The following is a 22,563-nucleotide window of genomic DNA, read 5'->3' as shown; positions in this document are numbered from 1 at the left end:
AGAATGAGGTCCCAATGATGAGCTCCACAGTGGCTTGTGGCTGAGTTACTCCAGGACACTCCACAGGGCCAGCCTCGATAAACTTGGGGGGATGCGTTCCTTCATTCTCCTCCTATGCAGTCACAACACTGGTTCCCCTGTAGGGGAAATGTGCATGGAGGGGACCTCTTGAAGAAAGCCTGTTCCCTTCAAACGTGGGAACAGCTTCCACAAATCAGGCACTCATGATGGACCCCCCAGAGGGTGCGGTGCTCCTCAGAAAGCAGCGCAGCTGAGACCCCTTGGTGGACCCAGAACATGTACAAAGGCTTTAGAACTAGAAAGACCTGGTAAACGTATGTCCTTGACACTTAACAGTTCAGCACAGAGCACTAGGGGCTCTGCCCCAGGGTGAGACCAGCCCCCAGTAAGCCACCATCTCCTTGCCCCCAGTTAGGGGAGGGGAGGGGAGAGGAGTCGTGGAAAGGTGCCCCTTCCCACTGTCACACACAGCACGTCACACACCACTGCCACCCGGGTGCAGGTACAGTTTATTCTTCACACAGAGAAATACAAAGAGCAGAGGGGTTGTAATTCCCTAGTTTTTTTTTTTTTTTTGCCCCTTTTAGTGTTTTTCCCCCACATTCGATTTTTACCTTGCTCCCCACCCCCTTTTTAAAATAGGATGCAAACTTCTCTCCTGAAGTGTCTGAGAGACACCTGCCCTCACCTCCCTGCCACCAAGATGCAGACTGAGAAGCCAACAGACTCTTTTCTTTTTCTTTTTTTTTTTTTTTAATAAGGTAACTAGTTCTAAATATGGTGGCCTGGAGGTCCCATAGAAAAAAGCAAAGGGGTGTTAACAGTATGTATGACAGCTTATTTACAGGGCAGTAACATGCGGACAAAAAGCTACAATACTGAGTATCAGACGACGCAAGTCAAACAAAGGGGCGAGGGTGGGGGCAGAGAACCCCATGGGAAAAGAAACCCCAGGAAACGTTAAACTGGTAAATCAATGGCGAGTTAAGGCTTAAAAAGTGTATAAAAATAACACAGTTAATATTCAAAACGGAACTCCAGATACAGAATATATAGATGAGTTTCTGTCTAGTTTTCTTTTTTTTTTTTTTCCCGAGGGGATGTGGAAGGGCTTCTCCGGGCTCTGTACATGGTTCCTATATACATGGACACGCATGGCTTTCAGATTGGGGTGTGTCTGTGGGGGCTGGGGGCAGGGTCTGCTCCTGGGACCCTCCCCAAGGATCCCTTCCCTGCGGAGGGGTGCACCCAGGCTGAGGATTCCCCCACCCTGGGCGCTGACCCCATCTGGAGAAAATTCTGGAAGGAGGTCCCAGGCCCAGGCCCACTCCCTCCCATCCCCCTGCCCACAGTCTGGGATGACAGGAGAGGTAGCCGATAGGTTTCCTGGCCAGCACCGAGGTAGACTGGGGTGGTCTTCAGGGCATCAGGGGAGGGACCGGGTCTTACCCAGCCCACCCCACCCCATTTCCCTGGGCCCGCCGCCCAGCCTGTTACTGCACCCTTTGGTCCTACAGATCTCCCGGCCCCTCGTTTTGCCGCCTCCTGAAGCCTGGACAGCCCTGGTAGCTGCCACACCCTCTGCTCAGTGGTAGGAGCTGGGCACCAGGGCTAAAGGGCTCAACTCCAGCTGCCTCGGCTCCCACCCATCTGGGGACTCCTTTGCAGTCCAGAGCCCCAGACCTGAGCCTTCCCTTAAGACCTGAGGCCGTGGCCAGAGAAGGTCCCACGCAGCCCTCTGGTTCTCTGCATCCATCTGCCTGATCCTTTTCATTTCTCGGTCTTAGCAGCACCAATGTCCTGGCCAATAAATAGCTTTTTTTTTTTTTTTTTTTTTTGTTATTTCCAAAACAAACTTAAAAAAAAAAAAAGTGAAGCAAGTGAGGGGTGGGGAACAAAAAGAAAACTCAACAGACAGGTTCAAAGTGCTCTGAGATCGTCTTTGGATGCCACCAAAACAGTCCAGAACCTTGCAACTGGCCTGCCTGACCGGCCCGGGACTGGACCAAGCAGGGCTTCTGCGGCCCAAGCTTCCTGGCAGGTTTGGAAGGTCATGAAGAGATCAGCAGTGCCCAGAGGCCCTGGGGCCTGGTGCTGCCGGTGTCAGCCTGCCAGTGGGCTGGGCGGGCGGCGCCTCAGGTGGGGCTCAGATGAGAGAGATTCGCACTGGGATGCCTGGGGACTCCGTCCTCTGGGGTGAGTGATGGCTCACCAGGTGCTCCACCACCGTGTGTTTGGACATGTGCTTCATCAGGTAGGTCTCCTGTGGGCAGGGTGAGATGCAGAATGGTCACCACTGGAAAGGAGGCAAGGGAGGCTGCAGCTCCCAGAAGTGGCCACTGCAGGGGTCCTTGGCAGGTGGCCACACTGGTGGTCTGCAGTCACAGTCTGGAGGCCCAGCCAGGCCTGGGCACTGGCTCTAGGGATATGGCCCTGCTGCCAGCATCAGCACTAGCCGCCCTGCCAGGCTCAGAGCCCGCAGAGCGCTGTCTGGGGGAACTGACCGGCACCAGGCCCGCCCCTCAGCAGTGCCCACCTGTGGCTCCCCAAAGACAGGTCAGCTGCCTTTACCAACTGGCTCTAGCAGGGAGCACTGCATGAGACATAGCCCTGTCTGCAGGACAGAGCTCGAGTCCCTGCACCTGGCTGGGGCTCCCAAGGGTGGGTGGGGGGTGGGCAGTGGACCCAGCATTGAGCCTGGTTCTGCCATTTCTTAGTGGTGAGATCTTAGGCAAGTCATCTCACCCCTGAGCCTCAGTTTCCTCCTCTGTAAGAAGGGAAGGGAAGGGTTGTCATGGTGATATGAATAAAGCCCTCAGCATGCAGCCGGGGCTGAGGGCACCACTCTTTCCCCAGTCTCTACTTTTTTCCCAGATGGTGGTAGGAGTCTTGGCCTCACTGGACCTACGCTGGGGGTGAAGCCAGGCCTGGGACCCTCACAGGCTCTGCTAAGTCTGTCCTGAGGCAGCACCAGTAGGTGAGCAAGGGGACCCAGGCTTACTGTAGGCCCCTGACCTCAAGCTACACCATATCACCTACTGGCCTTGATCAGGAACAAGGTGGCATTCTGGGTCCCCAGCTGCCACTCCAGGGCCTCATACCTGGACCTGCTCAGATGTGGCAGAGGAAGCCCTCAGATGTGACAGTGTGATAATATATGGTGACCTAGACAGGCACCCATCAACAGCCCCCCAGGAAACTCTTCTGTGAGTGTACAGCAAAGAAAAGGGGGAACTCTGGATTAAAAGATACATTGACCCAGTACAATATAGGAATCTTATTTGGATACTGATTAAAAAATAACACTGCAAAAATTAGTAAAGACTGAAAAAATAACACCTCAAATAAATAAAATTATGACATGCAGGAGAAATGAAAATCATCAACGCTGACTCTATAGAAGTATTAGATACTGTGGAAATGCTCTCTTTAAAAAAAGGAGTTATCATTAGAGACATAAATTTCATTTACAAATGAAATAATTGATGTTTAGGTTTTGCTTTAAAAACTAGGGGTTCAGATAAGGCGGGACTGGAGATGGTGAAGGGGGCCATCGAGAGTGTGGGGCTTGGGAGACGCAGGGACAGACTGAAGGTCAGTGGCTGAGGGGGGGTTTCCTGGGGGCCCTCGTCCTGCAGGTCTGTCCTCTCAGCTCTCCTCTGCCCCACACACTCGACTCCAGGGAGGATAAATATCACACACTCAGCACTGGGCAAGAGCAGCCCTGGCTGGCACCTGACAAGTCCTGTGATGACCCCACCCCACCTCCACCCAGAGTGACACTGACATTTCAACAACGTGCTCTCTGACACTCTCAGGGGTAGAACAGCTTCTCTTTCTACCTAGAAAAATATCCAAAGTTTCCAAATGGCTCCCAAGGCCCCCCAATCAATTCCTGCTACACACCATTTTTATTCCACCCAGGGCATTGGCACTAACTGTCCTCTACATGGAAGGTTCTTGCCCCTCTTTCTCCTCTTCATTTAATTATCCTTCAAGGCTTCATCAAAATGTCCTGCTAGTCTGGGTCTACAATGTCTCCCAAAGACCCACGTATTAAAGGCATATTAGTCCTCAGTTTATGGGACCTACTGGGAGGAAGTTAGGTCATTGGGGGTAGGCCCTTGAAGGGATATTGGGATCATAGCCTCTTCCTCTTCCTCTCTTTGTTTCCTGACCATCATGAGGCCAGCAGCTTGCTCTATCTACCACATGCTCCCAGCCGTGATGTGCTGTCTTGCCACAGACCCCAAAGCGACAGGAGTAACTATGGACTAAAACCTACAAAACTGTGAGCCAAAATTAACTTTCCATTTTTTTTAAAGTTGATTATCTCAGGTATTTTGTCAAAGTAACAGAAAGCTGACTAACACATGTTCCTTTCTCAGAGAGCCTTATCTGGAACTTTTAACCTTCCCAACTCTATTTTATAGTTTCCCCTGCTGCTGTCTCTTAATCCTTAGAGCAGTGATTCTCAATCAAAGACAATTTTGACCCCCAGGGGACATACAGCAATGTATGGAGACATTTCCAATGGTCACAACTTATTGCTCCTGGCACCTAGTTGGTAGAGTCCAGACATGGCTTAGCATCCTACTAGATGCAAGACAGCGCCCTATGACAAAAAAGGTATCCTGCTCAACGTCAATAAGGTTGAGAAACTCTATTTTAGAGCAGTGATCACAGTTTTTCATTAAATGTTTATGTGTATGATTACTTGTTTAATATCTATCTCCAACAGTAGTTTTTAACCTTCCTGAGGACAATAAATGTCTGGTATCCAATTCCCAAGAGTCTGGCAAAGTGTTCAATAAACAACAGGTGAATAAGTCATTGCACTAGCTAAGGTTTATTTGGCACTACTCTGCCAGCCAGAAACCCCATGAGTTAATCCATTTGACAGATGAGGAACCTGAGGCTCAGTGATTCCTATGTTGGGTATATGAGAGTCTGTTAACCAGAATATTTAAAGAACCTAAAGCACAAACACAAGTGACTCACCTGGATGTCCAGAGACCCCCATTTGGGGAATTTTCCCACCTAGGGACAGGGGGCTGGATGCAATGACCCTTCTGGTGCTATTCAGGCCTTCCCTGAGATGAGAGTGACTGAGCCAAGTCACTGTGCCCCCTTGTGTCCATAATGGGGATTGCAGCTACAGGAAGCAAGGAGACTCTTCTTCGGGACTCACAGAGCAGGGTGCCTAGCCCCACCACTACCTTGAGGATTCTAGGCCTTAGAAACCCAGGATAAAGGCAGGCAGAAGGTGGCCAGCTGGGTCTGGGGCCGACAGACACTGAAATGGGAAGCAGAAGCCCTGGCTCTGTCATTGCCTATGATCGTGGGGAGTCCCTTTCCCTCTTTGGGCCTGTGATTTTGCTTGCAAAGTGGGGAGGCAGCTGGGGCCGGGCTGGCACTCACCGAGGTGTAGGCCCGCCCGCACATGCTGCAGCAGTAGGCCTTGGCGTGCTTGATGGCATGGGCCGAGAGGTGGATCTGCAGGGAGGCGGAGTCCGAGTAGGCCCGGTAGCAGTTGGGACACTTGTAGGGCTTGTCCTTGTTGTGCTGGCGCTGGTGAGACTGTGAGGAGCACAGCAGGGGTCAGGAGGCAGTGGGACCCCCCCACCTGCCCCACCCCTTCTTATGTTCCCTGTGTCCCTGGGGCACAGGAGGGAGGCAGGCACTCACCTGGAGGTTGGAGAGCTGAGTGAAAGCCTTTTCGCAGCCAGGATGTGGGCACTTGTAGGGTCTGTCACCTGTGTGGATTCTGCAAGGGGCAGCCTGATGAGGAGGAGGTCCCAGACCAGCTCCAGAGTGCAAGCCCTTGGCTGCCCTGGGCCATACCTCTGCTCCCAAGTCACTAGACTCGGTCCCCTTGACCCACTCTCCTCAGTGGCCAAGAGTGAGCCCACAGAGAAATCTAGGGACTTCAAAGGCCATCGTCTCTCCTTCCCTCTCTAGCTTCCACTGCGAGTCTGACTGACACTTTCCACTCCCCCTAGGTCCCTCTGCACCCGACCTACGAAAAGCACCACTCAGAGACCCAGCCCAGCCTCCAGCTAAGCGCAGGGAGCTTGCTTGGACTTCCTTCTGTCCTCTCTGCCATGGTGAAAAGAATGGATTCACAGTGCTATGAGGACCTTCCCTCCCACCCTGCCTCCTTCCCCAGAAGAAGGACATCCCCCTTGAATGGCTCCTGGCCTCTATTTCCTGTCCCTTCTCCATGTCAGACACATGTCCATGATGGTGACATGTTCACCCTCATGTATTAGACAATTCAGGCCCATGGCCCTGAAGCTCAGTCCCTCTGTGTTCTTAACGATAGCTCCTTGTGCCCCACTCCCCTTCCTGAGTTCTTATCCTGGACCCACCATTTACTAGTGGGGTGACTCTGGGCAAATCACTGAGCCTTGGTTTCCTCACCTACAAAATGGATATAAAAATACAGTCCCTGCCTCACTGGGCTTTGTGAAAAGTGCACCAGATAATACATGTAAGGCTCTCAGCCGAGAGTCGGCACAGTAGCACTCAAGAAAGGCTTGCCAGTAATTATTATTCATTCATTCAACGTTTACCACACCAGGTTCCTGTGTGCTGGGCACCATGCTAGGCATTGGGGATATATCAGGGAACAAAACAGACAAAAACTACCCCCTGGCAGAAAAGAACAGTAAGCATGAAATAAGGAAATAACTCACACACGGAAGGTAGTCAGTGTTGTGAACAACTGAACAAGGCTGGGGACTGGGAAACATGGGGGACAGTTTTACACACAACAGGATAGGACCAGTTGAGAAGGTGATATCCTGATGGCTGACCACAGCTCACTCTTGTCCAACAGCCAGGTGGGGACAGAGTGGTGGATGGTGCTGAGTGCAGCTGACGCCTGGCACATGCCAACAGGTGGCCTTCCCTGTGCTGCACACTCCAGCCCCAGGGCCAGCTCCCCAGCTGGCCCAGAGGCACCCATCCTGCCAGACCCTCTGTGCCAAGCCAGTAGGCAATGAAATGCCAGCTGGGCCCAAACCTTGTTTGCCTAAGTTGCCAATGAGCATCCTTAAGTGGAAGGAGAATGCAGATTGGGCCAAACGGGGCCCTCTCGCCTTCTCACAGCCCAGATCTGCTCCACCTTCAGTCCATCTCAGAGACCAAGGCCCTGTAGCCAGGATCAGTGCTGCACTTAGGGACACAGGGCTCCCTGCTGTCAGAGAGCTTGTAATGTTGGTTGCCGATATACCCAGAGCCAGTCGGGATTCTTCAGTGTGTCACTCAGGCCTTTATCGGTGGCCCAGCTTCACCTTCATACTCTGTGCACCGCGTCCTGGTCAGGGAACCACTTCTTACCTGGAGACCACATCTGAGGATTCTCCCCGCCATGCCCTGCCCTCACTGCACCTCGTTCTGCCCAGTGTCACCTCATCCTTCCTGAGTGTGCTCCTCCCTACCCGACCCAGGGTTCCCTACTCCCAGAGCTTGGCATCTCCTCCACAGTGCTGACACCTCTGGATTCTCAGTCTACCAGATTCGTACACACCTGTCTACCAGACAGGAAACCCCGAAGACAGGGTAAGGCCTAGGGCCCGGCCCACAGACTGCACCTAGATGTGCCAAGTGGAACTGACCCAGTTCTGAGAGTTCCTATGGACCTGCACGTGTTGGGGTGGTCCACATGCTTGCACATGGTGGGGTGGTCCACCAGGCCACTGCTCTGTCTTTACAAGGGAAGGACCCTCTGCTCCAGCTCCACCAGTGGCCAGCATCCCTCCATTTCAACCTCTCCTCATTCCCCTCCAGGGCAGGGTGGGTTTGGTTGAGAGCAGGTGGCAGGGAGGGCCTGAGGGCCCCTAGAACACACATCATTTTTAGTTTTCAACCTCACAGACTAGTGCCCATCGTCCTCCCTCCCGGCCCCGAGCCCAGCCCCGCTGGCAACTCGGGCATCTAGAGCTCCTCCTCCTCTAGCCCTCTGCCCTGCCACCTCTCCTTCAGCTACCCTGGCTCAAATCCACCCTCTCGTTCTCAAGGCACATCCAGGACAGCCTTCTCCGAACCACCAGAAGAGGTCAGACCCCTGCAGCCTACCCGCCCAGCCCCATGAAACCCCACTCCCACAAGTGTGCCCACACTTCAGTGTCTGGTCACCGTTCTCGGCTGCCTCCTTGAGATCAAGGCCTCTGGTCTCATCTACCACCATCTCCCCAGAAGTGGGCATGACCTCAGCGCACAGAGGACACAATCACTAGGTGCAGACTGAAGGAAAGTGAGTTCTCTCTAAAGTCAGCGGCTGACAACAGAATAGACTCCACATAATCAACTTCCATTCCGGAGGTGTATTTTGTGTTTGTTGACTAACTGATAGTTCTCCAGGGACTTCCGGTCCCCCTTGGGGACCTAGCCAAGCCCTCCTGACCAGAAAATTCTCCCGGTGGCCTCCTACCCAGGTTCACCAACAGCTCAGCCCCTTACCTGGACTCTGGCCTCAGCCCCTGCCCCTGACCTCAGCCATGGCAGCAGCCACGGGCATCGTACCTGATCAAGGCTCTGAGCAGTAACCGCCACCATCTCTCCCTTTTTCCATGACAGAACCCCAAGGCCTTGCCTCAGCTTTCAAGGCCCTTTACATTCCAGCCTCCTCCCGACACTGCTCTCGCTGGTATCTCACTACCCTGCCACCACCTTCCCCAGCGAGCCTCTGAGCCTTTGCTCGGGCTGTTCCTGCTGCTGGCGCGGCTTCTCCCTCTGCTGGGAAGGGCGACGGATCCCCCGACACTGGGCCCAGCTGACCCTCCCCAACCTCCACCTCCTACTGACCACTGTCACGCATCCACCAGTCTCTAGGTCACAGTGGGAGTTCCTCCAGGACAGGGCCTGTCCCTGACCATTGAGTTGTCCCTGTGTGTGGCACCCAGCACTGGACAGCTCAAAGAAGGCTGCAGGGAGCAGCTGCTGGGTGAATGAAGGACCAGGCTGCTGTTCCCACTGGCCCTGCGGCTCTCATCTCCATCTCTGAATGCAGGTCAGGCCCCGCCCCCACTGCTCCTGTGGGAATCCTACTCCAGGGCATCTTCCCACCAGTGGAGCACCCAGGTCTGGCTCCCCCCTGCAGAGGGATGGGGTGCCCACATTAACCCCAGGGGGCCCCTTGCTTGGGCAGCACTGGTGCTCCTGGACTGCTCCTCCGTCCCCATAACCCCTGGCCCACAGGGAGCCCCAAAGATTGGTCCTGTTTCCTTGCCCAGCACCTCCACCCCATGTGCACTCGAGCTTAGTCTGCAGCCTGACAGCCCAGGCTGCTCCTTGTGCACTGAGCCTGAATCCCACTTCTGCCACCTCTTAGCTGTGTGCCAAGGGTAAGTGACTGGCTCCGTGAGCCCCAGTTTCCTCATCCCTAACATGGGGATAATAATAAGGATTGTGAAAACTGTAGCAATTAAAGGACCGTACATAAAAAGGTGCTCATAAAATATTCCACCATGTTAGTTTTAATACATTACTCTCTAAGATAAATGATTTGTGTAAAATAAAGGGAAATGATTCGGCATTTAAGTAAGATTACTAAGGATTCAGAAGACGGAGTAGCTGTCACTGCTGTCTTTACCCATTAGAATAATAATAATCTTACACGTTCACTTTTCTCTTATTTCTCAGGTATTTACTCCACTACTAAATGGCTTCAAAGTTGCATCTTGTACTTTGTAACTGAAACAATGGTAGATACAATGAAAGTTAATATTTCTTAAAATGATTTGCTTTCTGGCATTTTGAAATTCATTATCTCTTACAAAGAAACACAAGTTTCCATAGTGCCAGAACTTTATGGATACCTTGTATAGTAAAGCACCTTGTGTAGGACCAGGCTCGGAGGAGCTCTTTGATATGGAAAAGCTGAAGATGTTACTACCATTATTATCATCAGACTGAGAAATCAAAATGACCCTGCCCCAGTTATCATTAAGCATGCTGGTAAAATCAGAGTCAGGAAAAGAAAAACAAACACCAAACACACTTTGCACCCTGAATAAACAAACAAACAAATGCGTCACTCTGTCTGGCACTAGGTTCCACAAATAGATAAAACCTTGAGCCCTTTCCTATAATTTACTAACTCTCTCCCCAAACAATTTTATCCCTGACTTTTGCATTGAGACATTTGCAGACGTGGGATGGTTCTTAGGCAGATGCTAACTCCGAGAGACAATTGCTGTTTTTCTGTCATCGATTGACTGTAACGGGAATGTTCTATTTTCTCCATAAATACACGTGGTATTTATTATTTGCTGGGCTGATCCTCAAATGTGGACTCAGGCTACACTTTACAGGTCACCTCCTTTCTTCTTCTTGTTGTTCCTTCCTTTGTCAACACAGGACATCCCAAGATGCCTAGGTTCACTAGTGCCACTAAACTATGTCCCCCAACAGCGTCACCTAGGTATACTGTTCTCTACAACTAGGAACGACTTTCCTCGCTCTCTTCAGACTGTTCCTCTCTCACCAGACCAGGGCTGCTTCTGCTTTGGACATGACCCTCTCCTCTCCCCTTCATTAGTGGCAGTTACACTGGAAAGATGCATTTGATTAATGATATGACCTGATTGACTTCCTGCTGAGAGGTAGGAAAACAGGACAGGGTCTCTGTCATACAGCAGAGGATGGGGAATCTAGAATCTGTTTGCTTCTTTAGGTTTGGCTTTGTTTATCTGTTTGTCCAAAGGACTCTGAGACTTTGGGGCAACTGGGACACTCATCTCTTTACCACTGGGCTAGGACACATTGGCTTAATTATATGTGCCAGTGCCCTGTGACTTATGAATTTTTTTCCAATTGTTGATAGAATTCTCTTATGTTGTTTGCTTGGTTTCCTGCCATTATGAACTTAAATCACACAGAAGGAAAAAAGAGACAGAAAAGAAATTTGTGCCCTCAGGAATGGAGAGTAATCCCTGGGTCTGGATGTTTTGGTAAAATACTCTCCTTCAAGGGCCTACTAATTTTTATTTATTTACTTATTTATTTTTGGACATGGTCTTAAATGATATTTTTAAACAAAGTCTACTTCTGGGAAAAAAAAACCCACCACACAGAATTTTTCATCATTGTTATTACTTGCTACTATGTCTGTTTTCAACTGGACTCTGACCACTTCATGCTGCAGCCTTTCTCAAATTCAGTCCTCCAGTGCAGACTAATAAAATCGGCAAGGTGTCTTTTACATGCAAATGCTCCTGGAGTTTCCAGATGGCCGCTGGGCAACACCAAAGATTTGATCCCAGGCTTCAGAAAAAGAGGGAAGCTCGGAATGATTGGGCCTGTTTTGTATTCTCCATATCGTTAATTAGCTGAACGCTGAAGGGACAGCTGTATAAGAAAGTGTGCAGTATAAGAAAGGTGGAAAACCAAGAAGAGAGCTCAATGGACTCATTTTACATTTAAGTAAATAATATGCATATACATTAAATATATATGTTTTGTGCTGTGTATGTGTGTGTGTGTGTGTGTGTGTGTGTGTGTGTGCTGGGGATTTTTTTAGTGGTGTTTAACCACTAAATCACCCAGTTTATTTTGAGACAGGGTCTTGGTACATGGTTTAGGACCTCACTAAATTGCTGAGGCAGACCTTAAATTGCAATCCTCCTGCCTCAGCCTCCTGAGTCACTGGGATTACAGGCAAGGGCCATTGCACCTGGTGTTTTGTGCGCTTTTTACGATAAACCAAAAAAAAAAAAAAAAAAAAAAACAAAAACCACATCATTTTAACACAGAGAAACTGGCACAAAAAAAGCAAACATAAAAGCATTTTTTTAAAAACATTGCCTCAAGCTGGGCAATGTTCAATAGTGGAGCGCTTTCCTAGCATTCATAACGACATGTGTTTGAACCCCAACACCATTAAAGAAAAATAGGTCTCTAGATTTAAAATACCCTTACCAATTAATAATAACCATAACTCATACTTTATGAGATAAACTGAAAGACCCTGAAGATTGGCCAATGCCTTTGCTGCATATAATACGTGCTTCATCTGAGAAACGGATCATGCCTTGTATCTTCATAGAAGCCTCTGCTCTCGTCCGTTCTGATAGTGTTGATTATTATAATACACTGACCGGATTCGTTTAGTCTTATCCACAGGTCTCACTTCCCATTTCAAGCTTGCCTTAAGGCCTCTGCTTTGAGTGGCAGGTCAGAAATGGAGTCATCTGAAAGAACTCCTAGGAGAACACAGCCTCAGGAGGGCCTGGGACACACACGCTAGGCTCTAGGTACTTCAGGAAAGAGCCAAATGGGTGCAGGTTTCCAGTGACATCACCATAGGATCCAGGATCTTCTGGTCAAGAAGTGGACAACTTAGCAAAGTGGACCAGTTAACCCAGGGTCAGAGAAACAGAACTACTATCTAGGACGGGATGAAGCCGATTTCGCTGTGGTTAGTGTCTCATATTCCAAAGGGCATCTGAGAAAACCTTTTTCTCCTTGGGTCCATCTCCAGTCCTCAATTTAGGAGGCTATATTTAACAGAGTGGAGTAAAATTGTTCCTTAAATGGCGCCCTGTTCTAACTAACCCTTCAGAATTCCTGGGGAGCTATAAAAATTTTAAAAATCATCAAAGTAATTTAAAAATAATAACCCTACTGAGAACAACATACGGATTTGGCCTCATCTACAAAACTACTCAGAATAATTGCTAAAAAATATTCGAAGTGCCTTTAGTGAGACCCCTTTCTTTTCACAATCATTAATTCCGTGTGTAGTTCAATAAGAATCTGTCCTCTTTCCTAACAGGATATAATTGGGTAAATCAGATTTGTCTCCATGACTATGCCAGAAATGTCACATTTAAAGACAAATCCCATTTAATTAGGCATGACAAGCCTCATAAGACAGTACTTCATATGTGAGAATGAGGCCTCCCCAGGCCTCAGGCAAATGACTGGCACTGCTCCATGGCAGGGAGTTCCAGCCTCAAAGACGATAAAAAACCATCAGTTCCTGAGCTTCCAACTTGAGGATTCTCCAAAAAAGAAGGTACTTCTACCATTATGCAATCTGGCAGAGTTGAATTGGTGGTTCTAAGTTCCTGATCTCTATTAATATAAGAAAACATTTTTCACACACACACACACACACACACACACACACACACACACACACTTAAAATTCTGGCCCAAGAGCTTTACAATGTCTCCTGACAGAAGTTAGATTCTGAAGCTTATCATATGCCATAATCTTAAGAACCATGCAACCAGGAGGGTTTGTTTACTAATCGACACCTTGCTACTTATACCTGTGTCCATAACACTGGCCGCCTTAGAAATAAAATCAAAGTAATGACAACATCAGAAAATTGCTGAAACAAACTTATGTGGTCAGATCTGTGCCTTAGGAGGCAGGGAAATGAGAAAACAGGCTGACAGCTTGACCTGTGGCCACTCTGTCATTTGTTCTTGCTACTGAACCTACAAACCATACCCCAAAGTCAGAGAAACGGACAAGGTAAAACATTTTGCACCTTGTGATAAAGGATACAAAGACCATGGAGACGAATGAATAACTAACAAAAACAAAACAAAGTATAGAGGTCCCTCTGTATGGTATTAGTCTCCCAGAAGAGAGAAAACCTCCAGTTTTGTTAGTAAGTGACAAACTTCACAGCAAAACAATTTTCTCCCTGCCTTTGACCATGCTGATACTGGCAGACACAGGACCATGCTTCCAGAGATGATAATCATCATGCGAGCAAACCATGTTTCTTCCCCTATGAACAGATGAACTGCAATCTTGGAAACCTTTGATTTGTTTCTTTAAATACCTAGGGTATTTTTATTTGGTGAGACAGCCTTTCTGATGTCTATACTCCCCTGCACCAACTTTTCTTCCCTTCAAGCATTTATCTTTGAGTCTCCCTTGCACACACTCAGCCCCACTGTAAGCCCCGATGGGCAGGGGTTTTTGTCTGTTTTATTCCCGGCCGTGTCCTTGGTACCTAGAACCGTGTCTGGCATGGAGCACAGGCGCTGCAAAAACTTGTTAAATGGATGAATCGTATGCTCTACAGGAACTAGTTCTATTTATTCCACACATATTTAACAGATGCCCATATGTACCACACCCGGGAGATATGGAAATGGAGACGACCAAGCCCTTCCCTTCAAGAGCTCAAATATATGGGGAGCAGTATACGAGCACATGGCAGCCCACCACTGATAAGAGGAGGATGCACTGGCCTGTGGGAACACAGAGTCCAGGCTCCTTACCCAGCGTGGGGACCAGGGGGCTTCTGGGAGGAAGGTGGACTGAGAGATGGACAGGAGAAGGTCAGAAAACAGAAAAAGGACACAGCATGAACAAAGACTTGGAGAGAGGGGTGGTGTGAGGGGTGGTGTAGCAGCAAGGGTTCCCAGGGCCCAAATCAAAGAAGGCCCAGAATGCTCACCAAAGGAAATGGCTCTTGACCCCCGGGGGCCACAGGTGCTGAACTGAATGGGTTGCCGCAGGGCAGCATGAGGCAGGCCACCTACCTGGTGTGCTGCTGGAGGTGGGAGAGCTGTCGGAAGGACTTATCACAGTAGGAGCAGTGGTAGGGCTTGACGCCCAGGTGGATGCGCAGGTGCTGGGCCAGGTAGGAGGCATTGGCAAAGGACTTGGAGCAGTGCGGGCACTTGTGGGGCTTGGCCTCTGTATGTGACTTGGAGTGGATCTGCATCTCAGACTTGGTGAAAAAGGTCAGCGGGCATACCTTACACCTGCAGGGCAAGAGGCAGGGTCACACCTGGGAAGACATCCCAGGCCCTGTCGGATATCTCTGGGGAGATCTTCCATGTTGGAGGACCCTGTGTCTGTGAGGAGTCCAGAGGGCACAGGCCCATCTGGGAAAAATAAGGACAGGCTCCTAGCCTGGGGACCCTCCAGTCTGGAGGAGGAGAGCCTTAAGTCTGGGGGACATTGGCAGCAGCCTGGGGAGCAGGTCTATACTCAGGGAAGACAGGCACCATGATCCAGGGGGAAGAGGTCTTGCCCAGGATCATGCCCATGGTCCTGGGGAAGGAGATTCTAACAGGCTAAGAGATTCGCAGTCTAGCTGTACATCAGAATACTCCGGGGGCTTTTGAGAAATATAGATGCCTGCTTCCTCTGATGTTCCCACTGCCAAAACATTAACTCAGAATCCCTGGAGCTACAGCTTTGCCAATGGCATGTTCTGAAAGTTCAGATGGCTCACACGTGACCAGAACATCACTTAAAGGGAGAAGAAATGCATTCTTGCCACGCTAGACTGTGACGGAATGCCAACCACAGACGTCCTCTGAAGGCTCTAGTCTAATTCTATCCCACAAATGGGCTTGAAACATGAGCGAGGCTCAACAGGAGACCACAACCTCTGGACCCTAGCCCCACCCTCAGCCCCAGGTCCCCTTTTCCCAGCCCTCAGCATGAGTTCCTGCCCTGAGATCTCTTGGTCCTGTCACACCAAGATCCCCACCTGTACGTCTTGCCTTCCTTGGCAGTCTCGCCGGAGGCCAGGATGGGGTAGGGGACAACAAGGACAGGTGGACCCCCCGGGTTCTCCGCCTTGATCTTTTTGCGGCCACGTTCAGATTTGGGGGGGCCTAGTAGGCCGTGGCCCTGGATTGTCTTGATGGAGTCCAGGAGGGGGGGGCTGGTGATCCCTGAGATGAGGGTGGGGGACGAGGCGATGAGGCGGCTCTGGCTGGTGGTGGTGGGTGTGGACGGGGTGCTGGTACCCGTGCCGGTGCCGGTGCCGGTGCTCGACTCAGATGTGCTCACAGTCGGGGTCCGGGAGGAGAGCCCCAGACCTGCAAAGATACACAGGTTGGGGGTAGGGATGAGGGGAGCTGCAGAGGTCCCCTCAGCCCCAACTGTCCAGATGTGTGACTTTGGCAGGTCGCACTGCCTCTGTGATTTCCCTCTTCCCATTCATAAATTATTACCCAGGGGGAACTAAATGAGAGAGAGAGAGAGAGAGAGAGAGAGAGAGAGAGAGAGAGAGAGAGAGAGAGAGAGAGAGAGAGAACAAATACCTTAGACACCTTAAGTCTAAACTGAGTTAGAACCTTAGAGGCCGAGGGGTCTATAGCTCAGTGGTAGAATGCTTGCAATGTGTGAGGTGCTGGGTTCAAGATGTTCATTACTGTGTTATTTATAACAGAAACATTTAGAGACAACTGAAATATGCAACATTATTTGGAAAGTGTTCAGTACACAGTGATCAATCTCATCTACTGAACTTGCCATTATGTTCATTTTTAAAACCTGCATGTGTGTGCACAGAAAAAAATAAGTAGAAGGACCAAAATGTGATGTGAATAATAGAAGTGATTGGTTAACCTGTACTTTCTAATTCTTTGACAATAAATTTTTTTAAAAACTTCTATAATAAAAGTTCTCTTTAAAAAACGAGAGGCCTAGATCAGGCATGGTGGTTGTCATACATCTGTAATCCCAGTAACTCAGGAAGCTGAGGCAGGAGGATCCTGAGTCTGAGGCCAGCCTCAGTAACTTAGTGAGATCCTCAGAACCAAGACCCTGTCTCAAAATAAAAAATAAAAAAGGCCTGGGGATGTAGCAGTGATAAACTGTCTCTAAGTTCAAGCCCCAGTACCAAAAAAAGAAAAGAAAATATGAGAGGACTAGATTTACAATATCAAGTTTAGTAGACAAAAACATGAAAATGGCATCTGTTATGTGGTTCAGAACACAAAAATCTTTGCATTGAGAAAGAAAACATCCAGAGCTGGCAAGAGGTATGCCTGGTATCACACACAGTACCCCAGGAGTGCACATTTCTGCAGTCTTCATGGAGGGCAGTTTGGCCACAGCCATGAAAATTGTAAATGTACACAACTTTCAATCAAGTAAATTAACTCGACTTCTGGAAACCTACCATAAAAAATATTTGCACATGAACACAAAGATCTGCGTACATGGGCCTCTCATACAAAACTGTGATTAAACAAAATTGGGCATAACCCGTTGGTCAGCAGGGGCTGTGTAAACAGATGTGGGGCCTCCTGATGATGGAGAACTTCATGCACAGCCACGAAACAGGATAAATGGAATGCAGCGACAGAGAGGAACTGCCAAAATGTGCTGCCAGGTTAAAAAAAAAAAAATGCAAGTCACAGACATTGTGAATGCATCTATTTTAAGACACACAGACTCAAAATACATAGGTATACACGGACAATGTGTGCATGTGTGAACACTCGCAACAGATCTGAGAAGAGGCACACTAGTGTCCTCTCCAGGGAAGGAGGAGAATTTTTTGTAATAGGAGAATTGCAAGCTTTCCCTGTCAGTTTTTGTATTCCCTGGTTCTTGTACCTGGTGAATTCATCCACTTTTCACATCTATGATTAAAGGAAATAAAATTTAGGGAAAATGTACAAAAACTCTAACAATTATAGGACTAAGCCTAATTTTTTCTCCTTTCAGTTTGTCTGCAATTTCTAAATTTTCTATAATGACTGTTACTATCTTTACAATAAAAGTGCAATAAGCATGTTGATGATAGAAGGGCAAGTTAAATCATGGCTCCAGTCCTACCACAAGCTCAGCAAAACACACACACATATTAAAAAAAAAAATATGGGAAAGGAAGGAAATGGACCAAAAGGCTCTTTAAGCTGCAGGGTTAGGAGCTGGAGATTATGAGCGACTTTTTTTCTTAGTTTCTCTTTTTTTTTTCCCAAAATTCCCTTAATATGCTTATATTGCTTTTTTAATATTGCTTTTATAATGAAAAAATAAATTTAATAAAATCATAATAACAGAAGATGTGCAGAGTGCAGCTGCAGCCTGGGGAGGCCCACCAGCCTTGCAATTTCTGGGCATCTCTGAGGCAGGGAGGGAGGCAGGGAGAGAGGCAGAGACACCTGGCTGGGGGTAGAGGGTGAGCCAGAGGAAGAAGAAAGACCTAGCTAGCATGGCCTCCTGGAAAAGCCTGTCCAAGCTCTAAGTAGGGTATCAGAGGGCTCCAACCCTTAGACACCTACCCTGAGTGTCCCCTGCCACCTCTGCCACAGGCTAAGACTGAGCTCTGCTCTTTCATAAACCTCTTCCTCTGTGGATTCCATCCCAGCCACAGAACAGGAGTCGTCTCCAGCCCGTCCTCCCTGTGCTCACCCCCTACATCCTGGAAAGCACCAGGCCCTGCCCACTCTTCTTTCTCAATCTCCTCACATCTGCCCACTTCTCTCCATATCCACTACCATTGCCTGGTTCACATCACCGCCCTCCTGAAGGTCTCCCTACTTCCATGTTTGTCCCCAACAACCCAGTCTTTACATCACCGCAGCAGCCAGACTCAGCTTTTAAACCCAAAGCTGAGCAACCCCCTCCCCTACATAAAACCTTTCTGTGGCTCCCCACTACCAGGCTAAAGTCCAAGCTGCTGAGCCTTCCTTATCCGATGCCTACTTCTTTTGAGAAGACTCGGACCCTGGAACACACTGCCTGCCATGCCTCTTCCTAGCCATGAAAGCTTGGTTTGCTAAACTGTTGAATGGAGACATTAGGGTGAAGCACATGAAATTACTGTTTTTGTAAATCAAAAACAGTCCATTGTTCAAGCCAATACTAACAGCATCTGTCCAATGCACAGGCTGAGGTGGGTAATAAAATGATTATCAGTAAATGCAGAAGCTATCGGGAGTAAGCTGCCATTGACCCCTTCATCATTATCACCATCTCCTGGTCCTCCTCAACCCACACAGACAGCCTTCTCTTGCTTTCTACACACATTCCTTCCGCTCCATTTCCCTCATTTGCCGTCAACCTTGCAATGTGGCTCCACCAAGAAAGTCTCTTGTCCCCCCAATCTGATCAAGTTTCTTCTCTTTAGTCTCAAGGTTCTCTAGGTTGATTTGGCTTCCCTGGCAAGCCCCAGCCTTCCTCCTGTCCACTGGAAGAAGAGAGTCCTCCTAGTACAGGGTCAGAGGACGTCTGATGGCTATGGCTAGTCCTCCCCCCTCCCACAGCCACCTCAAGCTTCTCTCCCTAACTCCTCAGCTTCCCAGCCCCCAACCCCGCCCATCCTGTTCTCACCTATGCGCCCTCTCCAAGCCGACACAGACCTGCCCGCTCAGCTGACCAATTATCTGCCCAGGCCTCACCAGCCTCCATCTCATTTCCCAGGATCCGCCCTTTCCCCGCCCACTCCCAACCAGAGTCTCCGCCCACCCAGGCCCCGCCCACTCCCCGCCAAGGACCGCCCACCAAAGGCCCGCCCCGTTCCCAGCCTACCGCAGGCTGCCCACCTGTGACCGTGCTGGTGGCTGGCCGCGCGTGCAGCGCCACGTCTGGCTGCGGCACGGCCTGCGGGTGCAGCCCGGGCACCTGCTGCAGCTTGGGCAGCGACATGACAGCTTGGCTGCTTTCAGCGGGCGCGGGTGGCACTAACAGCGGCTGCTGTGACGAGGCCGACGTGGGCGGCAGGTGAGGTGGCCGGATCTTCTCCGCCATCAGCTGCTCCTTGATTTTATTAATTAGGACCAGGTTGTCCAGCTATGAGCGACAGAGGAGACCTGCTGAGGGGGCTTGGGCCGCACCCTGCCCCTTCCCTGGACCCCGTCCCCCTGTGAATCGGGAGCCCCTCTCCCGCAGGGCACAGACCAAACCCAGGCAAAGTGAAGCGGCTGCAACGCCGGGTGCAACTGGAGGGACGATGTCGGTCTTACCTGGCTAGGCATGGTGGGAGGAGGGGGCCAGAAGTAGGGGTTGTTAAATCGAGGTTCGGCCATCCTGCGGGGAGAGAGCGACAGTCACAAGGAGCTATGCACACTCCAGTCGGAGCCAGTGTCTGGAATCCTTCCCTTGGCACCCAGAAGAGCAGGCCTTCCATGGGGCCCAGGGAAACCACATCTTCAGGCTCATAACACTGGAATTTAGTATCTCCCTCAGTGGGCCCCAGAGGGCAAAGGTCACATCCAGACCAGAGCACGCCCAGGACACCACCCCCAGACCCCAACAAATCTCCATTCCCCAATAGGTTCCTAAGCTGCAGAACCAACCCCATGGATTCCACACAAAAGGCCCCTCCCCCCATCCAGAGATAAATTGGGGTGTCCCACAGCAACTTTGTAAATGGCCACAAAGCAGAAGCAATTGTCCATCCCCTATCCCTGCCCTTCTGTCCATTGCTCCTTTGAATAAAGGCCTCCTCTTCAGGGGACAAACTGGGGTCACCAGATACAGCTTTTCTGGAGGGCAGTTTGGCAGAATGACTTAGAGATCCAAATGATTACTGTCCTTTGACAAAGAAATAGTACTTCTGGAAAGCTATCTAGAAACAGGAGTTGGTGGACACATTTGACTTACAAGATGTGCATCAGGATGCTCTACCTAAGGAGGGATTGGAGGCCTGAGGCTAAGGGAGTCTGGGGCTCTTTAGGCAAAGTGTGTGACAGTCTGATTGCTGGCCCTCACTCTGGCAAGTTCCATGGCAGGCCTGTGTGGTTAGAAGGCCTTTTCAACCAGGGCTGTAGGAAGGGTGAGCCCTCAGTGCTATCTCAGTCCTCCGGAGGGCCTGAGTCTTCTGTGACCCTAGAGTAAGTCAAGAAGTGACTTACAGGGACCCTGCTGCACAGACATATCACATTAAGACTTGCTCCCTATCAAGTTCTCTTAATTTTCTTACAGAAATTATTTAGCTACCTGGTATTGTTGCTTAAATAAAATTCTTTATTTTGAGAGGGAAGGCCAAATTAAAGAGCCTTCAACCTCTTTTTCAGGTCCCATGAGCTTGAGAAGTCCCTATTGGAATTATAAGCATAGAGTTCAGGATAAAACACTCAATAAGGACATGAACTAATCTGAACATTTTTTAAAATATTTCTTTTTAGTTGTGGATGAACACAATACCTTTATTTTATTTGTTTATTTTTATATGGTGCAGAGGATCAAACCCAGGGCCTCAAGCATGCTAGGCAAGTGCTCTGCCACTGAGCCACAACCCTATCCCCTAATCTGAACATTTTAAGAAAGAACTTTCATATAAATTATCTCTTATGATCTTTATTTGAAAAGCAGCACTAGAGTTATAATGCTCCCTCCCCCTCAAGTACTGGGGATTGAACTCAGAGTCTTATAACATGCCAGGCAAGCACTCTACCCCTAAGCTACATCCCTAGCCTTTTTTCTTTCTTTCTTTCTTTTTTTTTAATTTTGAGACAGGGTTTTGCTAAGTTGCTGAGGCTGGCCTCCAACTTCTGATCCTCTTGCCTCGCTCAAGTCAGTGGGATTATAGACATACGACCCCGCACCTGATTTATTTCCATTTTATAGTTAAGAAACTTGAGGCTTGGAGAAAGGGGAAGGAAGCGACCTGTCCACAACCACAGGGCTGTGATGCCAGGGTCAAACTAGAGATCAGATTTTCTCAAGCTGATTCCTTTGGGGAATTTGTATTGCAAACCCTAGTCCTTGGTAGAGTGAGTACTCACATGTAAATAACTCAATACCTACATGCAAAAATCTTTGTCCCTCACTTCCAGCCTAGAGCTGGTTTGGTCTGAGCCTGGCCAGCATGGGAGTCTGAGGCAGCTCCTGCCCTCTATCAGCCTCCCGCTCCTGCCACTCACACAATGCCCTTCCCTCTGCCCATCCAAACCCTACCCACTCCTTACAGCCCAACACAAGAAATACTTCCTGCCTGGAGTTCCAAATCCTGGGGACTGCAAATCCCTGGGGCTTCTCCTTCCCCAGAAAAATCTCAAAGTAATAGCAGAGAGGAGGCTGCAGGTCCTCAAAAGCCTACCTTATGCAAGCACACTGACAGATACTCATCATCCCAATTTTGCAACAGAGAAGTGACTTTCTCAAAGTCACACAGCAAGTAAGCACATAAAGCTGAGACTCCCACTCCAATCTACCTGATTCAATGTCCAGTGCCTCTGTCCCTTAGCTGTTTAGGGAAAGGACAAAGCATCCTGACTAGGCTTGTGGATGTACCCTCCCTCAGGATAGCATGGCTGTGACCCTATGGGTGAGCAAAGATAGGGCTAAGGGAGACAGTGAGATGGGGGGACAGGGGAGCCTGGGAACTGTCTGGTTTGTCTGGGTATCTCCAGCATTCAGGCCCAGAGGTTATCAATAATGTGAGGTGCACAGCAGAATGAGTAAATGAAGGAATGTTAATCAGAATCACTGAAGACAATCCCACACAATCCTCTAGCTGTGCACAATTTGTCAAGCCCTTCTGTACCCACTGTCATAACTTCCAGAACCCCAGGAGGATGGAAACCAGGGAAGGGTGTTTGCCCCCTTTCCACAGAGTAACACACCAGGGAATCAGTAGGGAGGTTGCTTGCTCTGGGTCACGGAGATGGCAGCAGTGCTGCGATGTTGGGGGTCGGCCCTCTAAGCCTCAATTTTCCTCATCTGCAAAATGGGGTGAGAGAGGCTGCCCTACCTCATTCCATCCTTGGCCCAGGACACTACCCACTGTACCAGGCTGCTCCTCAGACAGTTCTGGGGGAGCCACCTACCCCTCCTCCCTTCAGTTCAGTGTCAATGTTAGGGAGCTT

At 49.5% G+C, this 22,563-nt stretch overlaps 1 protein-coding gene and 1 long non-coding RNA gene across 5 annotated transcripts in view; one reads left to right on the top strand and one right to left on the bottom strand.

Moving 5' to 3' along the window:
* Positions 1 to 513: 513 nt before the first annotated feature.
* Positions 514 to 22,563, bottom strand: part of Znf362 (zinc finger protein 362) — a 36,445-nt gene continuing 14,395 nt past the window's right edge. For all 4 annotated transcript variants that reach the window (XM_078025872.1, XM_078025874.1, XM_078025873.1 and 1 more), the window contains 7 exons: positions 19,717 to 19,780; positions 19,297 to 19,543; positions 15,501 to 15,834; positions 14,539 to 14,763; positions 5,710 to 5,788; positions 5,443 to 5,601; positions 514 to 2,284 (listed from right to left, as the gene is read on the bottom strand). In XM_078025872.1, coding sequence (XP_077881998.1) covers positions 2,168 to 2,284; positions 5,443 to 5,601; positions 5,710 to 5,788; positions 14,539 to 14,763; positions 15,501 to 15,834; positions 19,297 to 19,543; positions 19,717 to 19,780 — 1,225 coding nt within the window. In that variant the 3' untranslated portion in view covers positions 514 to 2,167. The remainder of the gene's footprint in view (positions 2,285 to 5,442; positions 5,602 to 5,709; positions 5,789 to 14,538; positions 14,764 to 15,500; positions 15,835 to 19,296; positions 19,544 to 19,716; positions 19,781 to 22,563) is intronic.
* On the top strand, positions 2,701 to 11,761 carry LOC144367990 (uncharacterized). The gene is made up of 2 exons (XR_013427699.1): positions 2,701 to 2,998; positions 6,024 to 11,761. It is a non-coding gene; the product is annotated as an uncharacterized LOC144367990 (long non-coding RNA).

Source organism: Ictidomys tridecemlineatus, chromosome 11, assembly GCF_052094955.1.
Source record: "Ictidomys tridecemlineatus isolate mIctTri1 chromosome 11, mIctTri1.hap1, whole genome shotgun sequence".
Classification (NCBI taxonomy): domain Eukaryota; kingdom Metazoa; phylum Chordata; class Mammalia; order Rodentia; family Sciuridae; genus Ictidomys; species Ictidomys tridecemlineatus.
Note: the sequence above shows the minus strand (reverse complement) of the source record. Positions and strands in the feature narration are given on the sequence as shown.